The following is a 17476-nucleotide window of genomic DNA, read 5'->3' on the forward strand; positions in this document are numbered from 1 at the left end:
TATACCGGTAATTCACTTTTTATTTCTATTCTTTGTATATCGTATTGTTGTTTTATTGCTATGGCCGATGGCTGGCGCAAATATTTATTCATTCATATGATGTGCTTGACACGGGCCCACAGCTGCACACCTATTAAAGTGGGCCACAGAAGGGCTCTCCACGTGGGGATCTGGTCCTCTAGTCGAAAGTGGTTCACCACCTCCAGCCTTGGAGTACACTACAGAGTATGTGATTTATGATTTCAATTCCTTTTTTGCTTCGGTTTAACTTCCAGCCCTGACAGCTCAGGGCTTTGTCTACACTGCACTGCTGTTTCCTAAACAGCATGAGGAATCCATATCCGAGCAGATGGGAGGGATGCTACATTAGCAAATTAGCAAGTAAAGTCATCACAGCCAACTGACACCTCCAACTCCATGGACTCCCCCTCACACAAACGTGGTAATTATACTTTGCAAAGTTGTGTGGAGGTTGCCCCGGGTCGTTTGACCCTTTTTTAATAGTTCTCTTTTCTCCTACAAAAACCAGGCGACGCTTGCTTTTAAAGTTTAAGGTGACTGTGGCGTTTGCCCTCCTAGGTGACATCATGCTGGGTCATAAGGAAAGGGTTAAATGGGTGTGAAGTGATTGGCCAGTGGGAACCCAAGGGGAGGAGGTAGAGTTAGAGTTGGAGTTGTCTGGAGGTCAGTTGGGAGTTGGAGAAGGAAGAGGGAGGATAGGTCTGTGGGTTGGTCGAGTTGTGTTGTGAGAGTGAGAGAAACTGATAGGAGGAGTCAGATTGACAGTTGGGATAATCAGTTAGGAGTTATTAGGAAGGTATAGGCCGGTATAGAAACTAAGGATAAGAAACTGACAAGAAAAATTATCTGAAACCATAAACTTGTTAAGGCTTATAAAATAAACTTGCTTATTTGATTTAATGTTAACAACTGTCTGGACTCTGTGTGTACCCGAGAGAAACGGGTTGGTGGCAGCGGGGAAGTGATCATAGTGGTGGCACAGGGATCAATAGACCGTCAAACGTCTGGGGACCCTGTGTGATCGCCACAATGACATATGACTTTTCACTGTTGTACTTGCTCTCGTCAGACTGAATGTACAAGAGAGGCAGGTGACACTTACGTTACTGAAACATATTTCCATGAATTTGCATCTGAGACTGGACTGATATTTACAGACTCGCTCTGAGGCAGGCAGCAGCATAACACTAAGCACTTGCTGTTCTCACAATTAAAACTCACGCACGCACACATATACTGCCTCAGTATATATATGACACCACAAGATTCTAGGCTACAGCATTAACCCTTTGAATAGTATTTTGGATGAACCATTCCCACAGTTTTAAGACCATGGGCAGCCTCATTTCCACCTGAAACAACTCAGCTGGACACGATTTTACCATTAGCAAAACAAGTTTCTACTGTCCTGTCACCACTGGTTGACTGGCCTGCAAATCGGTTCTTAGAAAAATATTTAAATGTGAAAGATTAGAACCAGGGACACACCTATGGCAGAGTTAAGTGCATAGCTGTCAACTTACAGATTTGAAAATAAGGGACCAGCAGCCTCGAAAATAAGGGATTTTAGTCAACCAGCTGAAATACGAAGTTAAAAAGGACCTGATAATTTTGGAGAGCAGCGCCGGTTTTTAGCCCTTCGTTTCCAGAGGTTGCTGCTCAAGACACCAGCTGATGAAACACTGCAATTAAATAACTACAAGCAGCAACCACTTTTCGCACAAAACAAAGTCCAAGCTACGAAGATGCTGCTGCAGTTCTGTATCTTTTCTCTCATGCTCCATCTGTAGCTCTCAGTTCCATCAGGCGGGGCAGGGGGGGGGGGGAATCGTGACCGAAGTAAACCTGCAGATCAGACCATCTATGCTAGTACCAGTACAAATCTATGGGAGAAGCACTTGCGGTCCTTCCTCCGCTTTCCCCCTCTATGGTTAGCCCTTGGAACAACTGCCCACCCCTCCACCTCCACCTCCTCTCTCTGAACTGCTTTCTCTATTGTTGCCCTCGCTCTCCTCTCAAGGCTCCTCAGTCCCGGCGGGGAGGGGCTCCCGGGGGCCGAGGCTGGTGAGAGGAGGCCGGAGGGGGGTGGGCCAAGCAGCCAAGCAACACAGTTGGAGCCTCCCTCCTCCCTGGCCGGCAGGGAGGGAGGGAGAGGAGCTGCTTCCTTTGAAACCCGGGAAATTTAAGGGACATCATCAATAAGGGACAGCAGCGGGACATGGCGCTGTGATAAGGGAGTTTCCCGCCAAATAAGGGACACTTGACAGCTATGGCTAAGTGGTGTAGCTAGACCAGGACATAAAGAGTAGGAAGTTCCTTTTTGAAATGTGTATTGTCTAAAGAGCACCAATCATTTTCTGCTCCTTTTCCATGCACAAGTTCATTAGCAACACATTCCAAGTATTCCAATTTAGAATCCTGGAGTAAACGTTTGAATTCATTCTACCTCCTGGGTATATGATAATAGATAACAACAAACTAGAGGCCTTAAGGGTTTCTAAATATGCTTGAGGACAAAGCCCTGTCATTGTTTATAACCTGGTTTGTTAAATATTGGGAGTTCAAGCATTACATTTGAAGCTATAGTTTTAAATTTAAAAAAGTTATGCTTTCCCCATAAAACTTCCCTGTGGAGGGTAAGGCTTTTATGTTTTATTTCATTAATATGTCACTGAAGTATAAACATGTGTGAGCAAACTCCCACCAGCTATCAACTTCACCCATCTTAACTAAGTGTTTTTCCCCCTCCCCCCACCCCCTTTTTAATGAGAAAACTTGCCAGGCATAAAAGATCTTTTGGGTTACGCTGATAACTGGACACATGTAAGTGACAGGAGAAGGACAAGAACAGTCACTTTGCCAACAAGTGACTTAAATTACCTGGGAAATGAAAGCTTCTTAAATGCTACTAATCGCTAACCTTTGATTTCAACTAAGTGTAATATATCTCACAATGCACATGGTAGCATACTAATAGCTTAATTGTGAGCTGAATGTCTTTAAAAGATCAAAATAAGTCTACGTAAACATAGAAAGGGGGGAAGTAGCCATTTTAAAATGATGGCAGAAGTTTGAGTAAAGCGGGGGAGAAAGTTAAAACTTGTTAAAACTCTTTTGAAAACAAAACTTCAACGTCTCTTCATCTCTACAGTGGTACCTCTGGTTGCAAACAAGATCCATTCCGGAGGCACATTCGCAACATGAAAAGAGTGCAACCCGCAGTGGTGCGTCTGCTCACAGGCAGGTTGCGAATTGCTGCTTCTGCGCATGTGCGGGACGTCACTTTGTGCGTCTGCGCATGCGCGAGCGGCGAAACCCGGAAGTAGCCCTTTCCAGTACTTCCAGGTCGCCGCAGGACGTATCCTGAAAGAACATAACATGAAGCAAACATAACATGAAGTATGACTGTACTTTACTCAAACCTCTGCTGTCGTTTTAATCAAACCACTTTCCCCCCTCAGTGTTTCTCCTTTCTTGCTCCCGTGCCCTGGCCACTGCCGTTGTGCAACTTGACTTCACTTTTGCTTCCCTGCCTCACCCTGACTTCATGGAAATCCAGGGATTAGCCCCCCCTTTCAAGGGAGTTGCATGACGACATTCTTTCATTTTTATTATATAGAGAGATTTTGAAGGGAATTTCAGTGGCTTGTCAGAGTGGTGTTACATGCAATATCCAGTTCACACCAGAGGTTAAGACTGTCCGTGGAAGTAATTCCTGCACTGCCACTGGGTTGTTTGTGTGTAAAGCGATTATTTGTCATCAGTGACACCAGCTACTATCCAGTCAGGAGTCCATGACATCAATAACCTCAAGTGACATTTCCCTACCATCCCTAACATGCCTGTGAAATAATGGACAATATCAACACAACAATTACAAAACATGCACCCTGAAGCCCAAATTGAGTAACAATATGATTAGTTATCCCTATGTCCTGGAGAATAAAAATGTTTTTACCTGGTGCCACATTGTGGGGGGGGGGGGGCGAGTTAGCATCCATGTTCCTCCATAGAGATTTTGGTTATTACAGAGAAGATCACAGCTTTGCAGGAGGGCCAGAACTTACCATACTTTCCCATCTCTAAGTCACCCCCATGTATAAGACGCCCCTTATTTTGGGGGACTCCAAATTAAGAAGAAGAAAAAAACCCTCAGCGCTACCCATGTATAAGAGGAGCCCCAATTCTAAACCTAATTTTTTGGTTAAAAAACCTAGTCTTATACACGGAAAAATACGGTAATAAACATGGACGTGCCTTATATTTAGAAGGTCACAGATTCCTTTCCTGACTTTCCCCATTAAACGCTTGAGCACAAACATTTTTATAGGATAAAGGGGGCAAAATTCACACACACACCCAATAGCAAGAAAGGGGACATGACTATAAAACCAGCATATGTCTCTCATAAAGATATACCATCAGTTCTAAATGCTTATTGTGTTTTTCATTTATTCTGGTTAGTCCCTCCCGTTTTAAAAATTCCTGAATTACTTCTGCATTCTTGATAGGACTCTGATAAAGTACTTGGATTTTTATTTTAAAACTAAGGCAAATTTAGACTTTAAGGTGATAACACACTAAAAGGGCAGATTGATTCCACCGAAATCAAGGTTACCTACTTTTTAAAGGAACGTATATCTGGAGCTGAAAGGGGTAGGAACAAGGCTCTTCATCAGCTCCAGTTATGAAAGTGTTATTAATCACAATGCCTAGTTAAATAGGCCAGATCCAAAGACTCTAAAATTGAAACTATCCAACTGAAGGTCAAAGCCCTGGTTACAGCTAAAGAGTGTGTTTGTCCTTGAAACTTATTTATCTAGAATAAATTTTGCGATCATTCAATTGGTAATTATGGTCTTCATGTTCTTACAAATTGCCTTAATAACTACAGAAAGTCTGCTACTTGTTAAAAGTTGAGATTTGCTTTAGAACATTAATTGTAACAGATGTCTTATCCGAAGGAGATTCTGCAGAATATACAGTAAATGCAAACATCCAAGTAGATTCCTTTCAATTATTCTGCACAGAACCAACACTGCCTAGTTTTGGATCTGTTTTCCGTTTATTAAAACCCTCTCTAAAAATAGCCAAGAAACTTCTCTATAGTTACGCCCCCTTTTATTTATCACGGGATGCTGTGTTCTTCTGTACCATTTTAAGGATTTTTCATTTATATAAGGCCAAACATACTAAAACTAAGATACAATTTTTTTAAAGGTTCAGCCGTCCAGAAATGCTATCATGAATGCTGACTCAAGGCTACTTAGGACTGTGTATTTCACAGGGACACAAATTATAGATTTCAGCCAACAGTGACATTTCCCAATGGATAATAAATAAATAGCAAAGGGGGGGGGAACTATTTCGGTTTTACAATTCAGGCCAATATTGAAGGCTGAGAAACAATAATTCCATATTGTCTTATTTCTTTTTGACATTAATGAATACAGTACAAGGCTTTGTGGATCTCTCCAGAACCTGCTGTTGTCGCCACTTAATACCGCCACTGTGCGGGGGTGAGGGCAGAGTTGTGGAGGCAGTGCGGCAGCAGAGCAGTGGCAGGGTAGCACTTCCTGTCCCACCTCAAGCAGCAAAGTGGAACATGACGCCCCTGATTAAAGGGACCATCCACAGCTTCAAATAACTGTTACAGCAGCCACACCTTCTTGGGCTACATAAGATTTGTGTAACCCAATACAGAATACCAGCGCCTTCTTCTTCTTCTTCTTCCTTGCTGCCCATAGCAGCCATTTTGTTCTAGAACACATGACACTTAATATAAATACAGTCGTACCTTGGATCCCAAACACCTTGCGAGTCGAACGTTTTGGCTCCCGGACACCGCGAACCCAGAAGTCAGCGTTCCGGTTTGCGAATGTTCTTTGGAACCCAAATGTCCAACGCGGCTTCCGTGGCTTCCTGAATGTTTTGGAAGTCGAACGGACTTCCGGAACGGATTCCGTTCGACTTCCAAGGTACCACTGTATAAGAATACTGGCATCTCCTTTTCTTTTCTTTTCTTTTCTTTTCCACGAAAGAAAAAGTACTGCTTGTAGGCCACACAGAGAGCAGGAGAGCATGATCAAGCAACCTAGCAGGAGGACAGGAAAAAGGGCTCCCATTCATTTGGTCTCTTGTTTTGTTACATAAGTGCAAAAGAGTTAGGTGGGAGTGACATACAAAGCAGCTGGGTATGAATCCCCATGCAGCTTTACAACTGGGGTCGCAATCCCAAGCACCTTTACTAAGAGAGAGGAAAGCCCCACTGAAAGCCGAGGAACTTTGCTTCCAAGTGAAGATACTGTTATAGATCTGTGAGTGCTAAATGCTTGGGCTTAATAGGATTTAATTAGAACTGGGAAACAGCCAGACCCAAGTGTGTGCTGGGGGTACTTAAGAGGTGTGGACCCGCTAATAAGCCTCTGTCATTTGCACATGTAAAAGCAGCAATGCAGGGTTTCAGACAGGAGTGTTTCCTAACCCTACCTAGAAATATCCGAGACTGTAGAATGTACCTGAACACTTCTGCATGCAAATAACATGACCTGCCACTGTGCTATTGTCCTTCACCCCTGTACTTATGTGACAGGAATGTTAAAAACAGCATGCAGAGAGAGGGCAAGTATGGAAGCCATAGGAATAGAACCTATCTATATACTATGCAACAACAGTCCTATTTCTGTTTGCTGAAAAGTAAGCCTCATTCATTTCAATAGGGTTTGATCCTCCTAGGTAAATGGGCATCATATCACAGCTCAAGGTAGTAGGGGAGGAGTTAAACCTCACTAGTAGCAACTGCTTCTTTCACAGATCTCTCTCTTCTCTCACAATAATTTATGCCCACAAAGAAAACAAACACCCTATAACATTCAGTATGAACCACACTTTCATTCATCTGACAGGTATGATATAGTTTGTTCAAGATGAAGAATACCAGGCAGAAGAATGCCAGGTAATTTGGAATTATGTGGCTGAGAATTTTCTCAAATTACATTCTTCCTCTTGAAGCTGAATTGACAAGTGTGTCATGCTTTGATCTACAAAGACAGGGGTGTTGAGTGTCTTTCCTAGCATCAGTGGAAGTGGGCAGAAAAGAGGAACCAGGCATAAAATGCCTACATTTCTAGATAGCAAGCACAAATTAGTACAGACCAAATTGCAAGAGGTTATTGTTTGATGGCAGTGGATTAAAGAAAGTCTAATGGGCATGTGCTCCAAGAGGTCAACTTTAGATTACACATTAAGACAGTATGGCCTTCCCAGTGTAGCTGGATTGCAGTCCTCATCATCCCTGGCCATTAGCCATGCTGACAAGGGCTAGTGGGAGCTAGGGTCCAGCAACATCTGAGGGGGCCACCAGGTCACCACCATTGTTGAAAGAGGAGGGATACCAAGAATGGAAGAGAGGCAATTCAACATTCTTCATTTTCTTTGTTCATTCATGAGTTATATGTGCAAAGCGGGTGGGAACGCAATACATACTCTTCAGTGACTTCTGTAAAAGAACTTAACCACCCTGTTCACACATTTTACAGGATATCTCTGACCCGGTGGATTCTGCTTCCAACCAAAGTCAGATGAGGTGAATCTTTTGTGTTTCATTAACTGCTTTATTGTGCAAGGGCATTGGGCCAGAAGGTTGACTGGGAAACCTGCCTCCTAACCAATGAAGCAAGCGTCTGTCTCCATAGAAGTCTTCCCTTTTGGTGTGAGAAGGACTGTTAACTTAATGGAAGATTATGGAAGCAGCTGTGACTAGCAGGACAAAATCAGTTCATAAGTCAGAGGGGAACCCATAATTTCTTACGAATAGGCTCCTTGCTACTTCCTGAACAGCAGGGGAGGGAGACTATAATAAGGATCTATTATCTTGCTGTTCTAACCATAGCTGTTGCTGTACCTGTACAAAAGCAGTCAGTTATGCTGCTATTATAGATTGATCTTAGCAATAAAGCTGTTGCTGTTGGGGAGATTGCTGTTGGAATAACGCATGAGGGGACTATGCAGGGTAGACCACCCTGCATGCGCCAACATGCAAAACTGCCAGTCCCCCACTACTGATGGACTCCATGTGCCTACTGATATATGCACACAAAGGTCCTCTATGGGAGGGTGACCCTGGCCCTGTCTTACAAACATGTATCAGTATGCAGACAGAGCCCTTTCACAGAATATCTGCATGTGTGTAGCAAAAATCTATGTGCATCATGTGCAGATGTTGGGGGTAGCCAATGCACTCTTGCAGCCCATGCAATCTTATTACTACCACACAGTCATATTCTTTCAAAGTGTGGATCTTCCTTATGTGGCTGCTAAAGCTGTGGAGAAACCATTGCTTCACCACATGATAAAAGGTAAAGGTAAAGGGACCCCTGACCCTTAGGTCCAGTCGTGGCCGACTCTGGGGTTGCGGCGCTCATCTCGCTTTATTGGCCGAGGGAGCCAGTGTTTGTCCGCAGACAGCTTCCAGGTCATGTGGCCAGCATGACTAAGCCGCTTCTGGAGAACCAGAGCAGCACACGGAAACGCCGTTTACCTTCCCGCCGGAGCAGTACCTATTTATCTACTTGCACTTTGACGTGCTTTCGAACTGCTAGGTTGGCAGGAGCAGGGACCGAGCAACGGGATCTCACCACGAAGCGGGGATTCAATAAGTGTGTGATAATCAGCGAGAGAAAAACCATCCTGCCATTGGCTACTTGCAACCAGACACCTGCTTCATTGGTTCAACAGTCACCAAGCCGACATATTTCAGGACGAAACAAAATTGTGTGTGTTTTATTTGCCAATGGCAAGCGGTAAGCAGAATGCCAGTGCTTAAATCTGCACATGTCCATGAAACTTTCCTTGCAACTCCAGCAGCACCAAAAAAAGCAAAACTATCTGAAACCCCAGAATGGGAATAATCTTTCCCCAAACCACCTGTGCTATGGAACACATAATTCAACCCTAAGATTATGATCAGGACAATTATGCCCAATAAAGATGTGTGATTCAGAGCTTAGAATAAAAATGTGGATTGAGCTACAAACATCTAACCAGCCTAGGAGAGAATAATGGTTAGTATTCATCTAAGTTTTACTCACAGTTAAACCTACAGAAATTGATGAACATGACTGAATTGGGTCCATTCATTTCAATGGGTCTGTTCTGAGTAATACTTGGTTGAATACCACCCAGGATTTATTTACGAATCTTCTTCTTGTAGAAATGGGTTACCAAAGCAGTGAAACGTAAGCTTCCAAACTCTTACCGAAACAGGAATTGACAAAGCCGTACCACCGGCAGCCATGCTCCCCTCCAATCCACTTGCCATAGATGTTGGATACGAAACTGAATGTGGTACCCGAGATGCACACCAACATATCGCTTGCACTGATGTTCAGCAGCAGCATGTTCACAGGGTTGCGCAGGGTTTTGAACTTGCAGAAGAGAATGAGGACGATCAAGTTATTCAAGAAGCCAAAAAGCAATATGAACCCAAGAAAAACTGCCACAATGGTGTGACCTGTTCTAGAGAGGCCAGTTCTTGGCTCATCTGTAGATGTGCTGAGGTTGACTGTCAAGCTGGCATTAATTTCTGACATCATAGTAAGTGAGATAATATTGAAGAACCTTATTTCCAGATCTACCAGCTTCTGAAGGTCGCCATCTTTCCATTACCAAGTTTGGGGGCTTTATTTAATCTGTCAATCTAATGTAGATGTTGTGTTGCTCACTTAGAAACACACTACACTGTTCCTCTCTGCCCCAACCTATTATCTGTGCAAAATAGAAGATATGAATCATTTCAACGTGTCCATGATAGCACAAAGATAATACTTTTTTCACAACTGCAGAGCTGTGGTTATGCCTTTTCTTCATCCCAGCTCCATAATATATTTTCATAACGCTCTACTATGAAGCTTCTCTCATGATACTTCTGGCATCCTGTACACAAAGAGAGGAAAATATGTAAGCGTTGCAATCAAGGCAATAATTTTAAAGAAAGGCATTACATGATGTACAGTCATTACATAATTTCCCCATGTTATTAGTCTTTCACCTTTTCCTGGGTGTTTGAGAGTTACTAGGATTCTACAGCTGTGGTTTATCAGGGCATAAAAGGGACCCCTGACCATTAGGTCCAGTCGTGACCGACTCTGGGGTTGCGGCGCTCATCTCCCTTTATTGGCCAAGAGAGCCGGCGTTTGTCCGCAGACAGCTTCCGGGTCATGTGGCCAGCATGACTAAGCCACTTCTGGTGAACCATAGCAGTGCACGGAATTGCCGTTTAGCTTCCCGCCAGAGCGGTACCTCTTTATCTACTTGCACTTGTGATTTCAAACTGCTAGGTTGGCAGGAGCAGGGACCGAGCAACGGGAGCTCACCCCGTTGCGGGGATTCGAACCGCTGACCTTCTGATCGGCAAGCCCTAGGCTCTGTGGTTTAACCCACAGCGCCAGCCGTGTCCCTTTTATTAGGGCATAGTCACACACAAACACAGTACAGTTGTATCTTGGAAGTCGAAAAGAATCTGTTCTGGAAGCCCTGTCGGATGTTTGGGTTCCAAAAGTATGTTCGCAAACCGGAACAACCACTTCCGGGTTTGTGGCATTCGGGAGCCAAAACATCTGAGTACCAAGGCGTTCAGGATCGAAGGTACAACTGTACTACAATGAGTTTTTGCTATGCCTCTAAATACAAATGGGGAAGCTATGGCTCTCTACATGTCATTAGACTCCAACTCATGAATAGCCAACCTGTGGGGCAGTACCACTTTCCAAATGCTGGCATTCTTGCCAATTACCCGGACAATGCAGGAGCAGGGCAGGCTGGCAGCTAGGTCAGGGCTGGAGTGAGTTAGTAACACTTAGTTTCCATTGCGATCAATAGGAAAAGTTCGTCACAGCTAGCTTTTCAAATCACACAAATATCAATGAGACTGAAGTAGAACATACTTGCTTCAAGTCCAATCCCTTAAGTTCTTTGATTAAATTGTAATTGCTTAGTAGTCAACACAGAGAGTGGAAACAAAAGCAATTTGTAAAAAATAACATCACAAACATATAATTAACAACTCCCACTCTTGTTCTAAATAAATCATCTTGTTCTTAAATAACACTGAGAGTTCAGAGAGTTCTCTTTTTTTGTACTACTTAAGAACAGATTACTGAAGAGAATGGAGTAAAATGTTTGACATTTTATAAATGAGTGCTTCTAAGGCAAGGTTTTGTCTCCTGTTCCTCTCTAATAGCACATTTTTCGTTTCATGTACACAACATATTACAATAAAATGGAAATGGAACATTAAAGCAGCTTAGGAGAGCATTCTTACAAATTGCACTTTCTGAGAAGTTTGCTTAGATGGTGTTACTATTTTCCTAGTGCTTTGCAGTGTATTTCGTAGTGCATAGCTGCTATCTACATTTAGGAAATGCCATGATTTCTCCCCCACCCCTGTCAATTAGGAAACACCAGCACAATAGTGGGGTGCACAGAGCATCCATGGTTGCTGCACAGTAGTATGTGAAACCCTTAGCTGGCTTACACTGTATGGTTCTCTGCCTCTGCTCTAACCTGACAAACAACGCAAGGTTTCCACAATCAAAATGGACTAGTATAGAATGGTGCAAAACTAAAACTGAACATTGCTTTTAAAAATAATGTCTTCTGGTCATTTAAGAAAGGAGGGGTTCTGCTTCTATGTAATGAATACTGAACACACTACTAAAATTAAATGGTGTGTCATCAATGAAATATGTAACATCTGTATCTTAAGTAGTGTTGCATCTGGAACAATACTAGAAAAAGCCATTACCTATGACAGGCTTCCTCCAACTCGGTCCTCCAGATGTTTTTTGGCCTACAACTCCCATGATCCCTAGCTAGCAGGACCAGTGGTGAGGGATGATGGGAACTGTAGTCTCAAAACATCTGGAGGGCCAAGTTGGAGGAAGCCTGACCTACGACCTGTGTCTACACTAGTGTCTTATTGCATAAATAGGCCTCTATATGTCTGTTGTTGTCCCCTCTCCTCAATTAGGAGGTCCCCATCCACCATAAGTTCCCCAAACCCAAAACTTCATGTGGACATGCATGCAGGTATTTGTGGGTTTTGTTTTATAAAAGATGCATTTCTGAAATCCAAGGTTTTTTATATACCTGGTTTGCAGTAAAAAATAAAATAAAAAAATGTGCATGTGTGACATTCCAAGCCAGGAAACCTTAGGTCCATTGTGGGCATGTATGCACATCTTATTTTTATTTCACTGCACAAAATGCCAGTATTAAAAAAAAAATGTGCACCACTCCTAGCCAGGTAAGGATTTGAAGCCACTCACATGAAAAGCTGCCACTTCCTTTTTTCTTCCCCCTTTTTCAATTTCTGCCTCCTATACCTGCGATGGCAAGTTTTATTTTATTTTTTATCACAGCCGTTTCACGCAAGAGAGCTGTTTTAAAAAGAAAAACACCAGAACTTGCCTTCAGCAATAACCAGTGGGAAAAGGCAGGCTGCATATTCTTCCTATAGGTCGATGGAAACAAAATAGAAGTTGGGGAGGCAGGTTGATAGAAGGAACCCAGCGATAGGTCACCACCCATGTAAAAAGAAATAAATGACCCAGTGATACAATGTGTCCATAGTCAGGTGCATCCATAGTCAGGTGGTAACATGACATTTTACGTTGGATTTTCCTCCCTTATTGGATTATCTGTAGCTCAAGAAACCCCAAATTTATCCGGGAGAAAGTGCAGCCTACCACTTGGATAAGGACATTGTGTGGATGCCACAAAAGCAATGGAGAGACACAGAAGCAGCTTAAAATCTATGTCAAACTTCAGTTTGAATCATGATATGCTATCTCCACACACACATTTCAGCAAATTTCACCTATCAATCATATTCTATCCGATTTCAGTTAAACATATTTATTTATACTGAGTTATCCAGCAGTAATTAAAATGCAAATTTTAGGGTGCAAGTTAAGCATTTTAATTTCAAAATGGTTCTCTGGACATTTCCATGAATGCATGAAAAAAAGGGTTTGCTAAATTTAGTAAAGGGGTTTGCTAAACCTGCAAGAGAGTAACAATTTTGAAAGTGTGCCTGGGAAGGATGGTTGTTTTGGTTGCACCTGTCCAATTTAAAAAGGGGAATGATTAATAAGATCTGAACAGAATTTCTAGGTGTCGTAAGATCCCAAATCCTAGCTATGCCCTGTATACTGCAAACTTTAACAACAGGAAAGCAGGTTAAATCTGAACATCTAAATGTTCCAGATCAAAGAGGGGTGACATCTGGTTAAGCACAGCATGGAATTGCAAATCACAAAGTGAAGTAAGCAAATTTAGCTCGAATGAACAAAAACGATGAAAGAAAAAATATTTATGATTTAGGGTGACCTCCAGCATAACATTTTCCTTTACATCGGGTGCTCTTCTCCAAGTTAATTGTCTTTCCTAAAAGAAATGTTTAGCCTTAAGCTCCTTACATGCATGTTCATATAAATGGAGCGAGTCTGAACTTATAGCAAATCTGTCCCAAGCAAGCTAAAGACCTAACTGCACAATTGTGTTTAACAAATCCCTGATAGCCACTCACTTCTGCAAACAGCAGCTTTGGGGTGGGAGAAACAGCCTAAACATTCCCACTCAGAAATAAATTATACAGAACTCAACAGGATTATTCCCAGGGACGTGAATTCAGGGTTGCAGGCTAAATTCTTCTGCCTGCCCGCATGCCACTTCTTTGTTCAAAATTGCCAGTTCCCAAAGTTGTTTCTGCTTAGAAATTGCGTTATTTTTGTGGGTTCCTGGTTATTAAACTGATGAGAAACAGGAAAAAGTCCCCACACCCCAGTTTTAATCCAATATCCATTAAAAAAAAGCTTTAAAAAGAAGTCTCTCCCCCCAAAAAGGCTTCCCACCTCTTAGACCTCACTCACACCTTCTGCTTTCAGAATACACAGTTACTCTACACTCTTGTGAACTAAAATCAAGCTAGCAGCACCAGGTACCAACAGGTCCAGAGAACCTCTTCATTTTGAGCATTCATATTGATTCATTTGTGGGGAGGTCAGATCACCTGGCGCCAAAGCCAAGCACAATCCTGTGTTTTCAGGATTTCCCTCTCACTTTCCTTACAGCACCAAGTCCAAGTTTTCGGGGGGGGGGGGAGCAGGTTTGTCACACGACAAGGCAACAAAGAATGACTTCGTTGCGCAAGGCAACCAAGAATCAACTAGAATGGCGGAGCTTGCATTTGCCGGCTGGGATTTGAGCCCACCTGAGAGCAGCGGCAATCCAGAAGCTCGCACTTGCAGAAATAAACTTTGCAACCCTAAGCAATGCTAGTGAGTGGACTGGATACCTAATGGGTTCATTTGTAATTATGAGGGAGGTGTCCCTGTCGCTTCCCTCTCCCTTCCCTTCCTTCTTTGCTTCGAGCATTCGCTTCAGAGAGGCTCTCTTGTATAATCGTCCCCAAAATCAGCAGGATGTTCTGAAGCATTTCAAGGGACTTTAGCTCTCATCAGCAGCTCCAGAGTATGAATGCCTTTTGCGTGAACACACACACACACACACACCCTCTCCGCATCCTTAGTTGCTGCTATCTGTGTAGAAGAACCAACAGCGTCAATTCCAAAAGTATCAGAAGAGACTTTTAAAAATTGGAGAAAGAGAAGGTCTTAAAATTAACAAAGATAAAACCAAGCTCCTGGTAAAAAAAACCCACCATGAACGATGAGAGTAAAAATACATTACAAAATATATCAGGTCTAAAGACTGACAAGAAGGTTAAGTATTTAGGTGTATGGTTAACAGCGAAGAATATAAATCTATATAAAGATAACTATTTGAAAACCTGGGAGGACATTAAAAGAAATTTGCAAATATGGGGTAGAATGAAACTTTCGTTGCTGGGCAGAGTGTTAACCATGAAGATGAATGTATTACCAAGAATGTATTACCAAGATTGCTTCAACAAATAGCAAAAAGATATTTCTGAATATATCTGGCAAGGGAAAAATTGAGAATAAAATATAAAATACTGACAAACACGAAAGATAGAGGTTTCTCCCTGCCGGATATGAGATTATATTATGAAGCATCTTGTCTGTATTGGTTGAAGGAATGGTTGCTATTGAAGAATCCACATATTTTAGATTTAGAAGGTCACAATAATATTTTTGATTGGCACCCTTATTTGTGGTATGAAAAGGTGAAAGTACATAAAGGTTTTACAAACCGTATAATTAAGAAAAAATTGTATAGAATATGGGACAAATATAAAAATGTATTGGAAACTAAAATACCACTTTGGCTTTCACCTTAGAAGCCACAGCGGTGAAAAGGAAAAATATTACGGAAAGTTGGTCGACTTATAGAAATTTATTAAGAGAGCAGGGTGGAGAATTTAAATTAAAAGTGTTTAAGGAACTACCAGGAATGTTAACAACATGGTGACAATATCATCATTTGAATGAAATATTTAAAAAGGATATGAATCAGGGGTTTGGGTAACAACTATCACAATTAGAGACCTGTTAAATTGTAATGTTAAAGTGATGTCTAAAATGTATAAGATGTTATTGGAATGGGAGACAAAGGATGAACAAATGAAATCTTCAATGATACACTGGGCAATAGATGTTGGTCATAATATAGAAAATGGGAGCATGGGAATGATTATAAAATACGGATATAAAATTTACAGCATGTTATAGTTTAAGAGAAAATTATATGAAAATGCAATATAGATGGTATTTAACACCCAGTAGATTGGCAAAAATGTATAAATCAAAGTCAAATAAGTGTTGGAAACTTAAAGAAAAAGAAGTCACCTTTTTCACATGTGGTGGTCTTGCAATAACATTAAAGCCTACTGGGAAATGATATATAATGAATTGAAAAAGATGTTTAAGATAACATTCGGGGGAAAACCCAGAAGTTTTTCTCTTGGGAATTATACGATTAGAACTACCCAAACAGTATAGAAACTTATTTATGTATGCAACTACAGCTGCAAGAATGTTATCTGCCCAAAAGTGGAGGGATGAAGAGGTCCCAACAAAAGAAGACTCGATGCAGAATCTAACGGAGTATGAAGAAATGGCGAGACTTACCAGAATAATAAGAAACCAAGACAATAAACTTTTTAGAAAGGAATGGAAGTGGTTTGTTGAGTATTTACAAACTGTAAACAGTTCAAGACATTGGCAGGATAACTGTAAAAACCTGCAGCTTTAAAAACATATATATCAGAACAGACGAATAAAAGAATAAGTTTAGGTAATTTGGAGTATGCAGGAAAGGATGAAAATGTAAGGAACTGCAAAAAGTGGGGGACGGGAGTAGAAAATTGAAAATGTTTAAAGTGTGTGTGTGTGTGTGTGTGTGTTATTGGAATTATTATCCTTGTCTCCATATATATATATTGGGGGAGTGTAAGACCCCTCAAGTCCCTAGACGTTGGCTCCTATGGTGCAGACATGAAGTGGGAAAGTGGGAAAGCAGCCGGGGCAGCAATTCTTTATATAAATATATATATGGAGGCTCCCCCCCCCGCCCCCCGTTGATGCGCATTGCCACTCATATGGTATGCCCCGTCTTGTATTCAGTTATGTGGAGCGGGTCTTACCTGTGCCCCCCCCCTCATATTTTATTGGCACCTCCCGTCTGCGCGACGCGCCTAGGGAATCGCAATCAGCACGCGAGGAAACGCCGGCAGCCTTTCCCACCCGGGACCCCCTTTAAGGGAGACACGCGAAAGCTTCCCACGTCTCACCCCTCACTCGAAAGAAACCAAGCCGACGGTCGAGAAGGAACTGTGGTGCGGCGCGTCCCGCCCGGGGGTGAGTCGTGTCCCACCCGCTCCGCGGCGGAGCTCCGCGGGAACCGCGCCTCCAGGGCTCTCGCCCACAGCGCCCGGACGGAGCGGCCGCTCGGAGAGGACGCGCGCCGCTTCTCGCTCACCTGCTGCTGCTTCGGAGAGTCCGGGCTTCCCTCCGCGCTCGGGCTCGCTGAGGTAAGGGATTTTGGCGCTTGGCGAGCCGTTTCCCCTTCCTTCGCTTCTCGCCAGCCACAACTTCCAGCTCTATCGGCGCCCTCCGCCCCCTCAAGTCCGCCCGCGCGCTTCCCTCAGCCCTGATTTTTGGGGCGGGGAAGCGACGGGAGGCGGGGTCTTCTCGGCGCTGCCCGCCCGCCTCTTTCTGGCGAAGGGACGCTGGTTGGAGGGCGAGCTCGCTGGCGCAGCAGGGGCCGCGCTCTGACTCCGCGCGGGAATCTTTGGGGAGCTCAGGGGAGCTCTAGAAAGTATGCGAGCGGGACTTTGCGCAGGTGCGGGCGGGGGGGGGCGGTTTGTCCTACCTGCGCGGCCGGAGGTATGGGGAGAGAGCTGCTGAGGTCAGGGGCTGCTTTGCGCGCTGCCGGGCTGCGTGTACTTGAGATCTATAGAAAACACATTGTT

At 43.1% G+C, this 17476-nt stretch overlaps 1 protein-coding gene across 1 annotated transcript in view; it reads right to left on the bottom strand.

The window, feature by feature from the left end:
• LOC310706186 (parapinopsin-like) overlaps window positions 1–17151 on the bottom strand; it is a 49892-nt gene extending 32741 nt beyond the window's left edge. The window contains exons 1-2 of the mRNA XM_083501583.1: window positions 16984–17151; window positions 9278–9954 (exon numbers count right to left, since the gene is read on the bottom strand). Coding sequence (XP_083357709.1) covers window positions 9278–9614 — 337 coding nt within the window. The 5' untranslated portion in view covers window positions 9615–9954; window positions 16984–17151. The remainder of the gene's footprint in view (window positions 1–9277; window positions 9955–16983) is intronic.
• Window positions 17152–17476: the final 325 nt, after the last annotated feature.

Source organism: Podarcis liolepis (genome assembly GCF_965112155.1).
Source record: "Podarcis liolepis genome assembly, chromosome: 4".
Taxonomy (NCBI): Eukaryota; Metazoa; Chordata; class Lepidosauria; order Squamata; family Lacertidae; genus Podarcis; species Podarcis liolepis.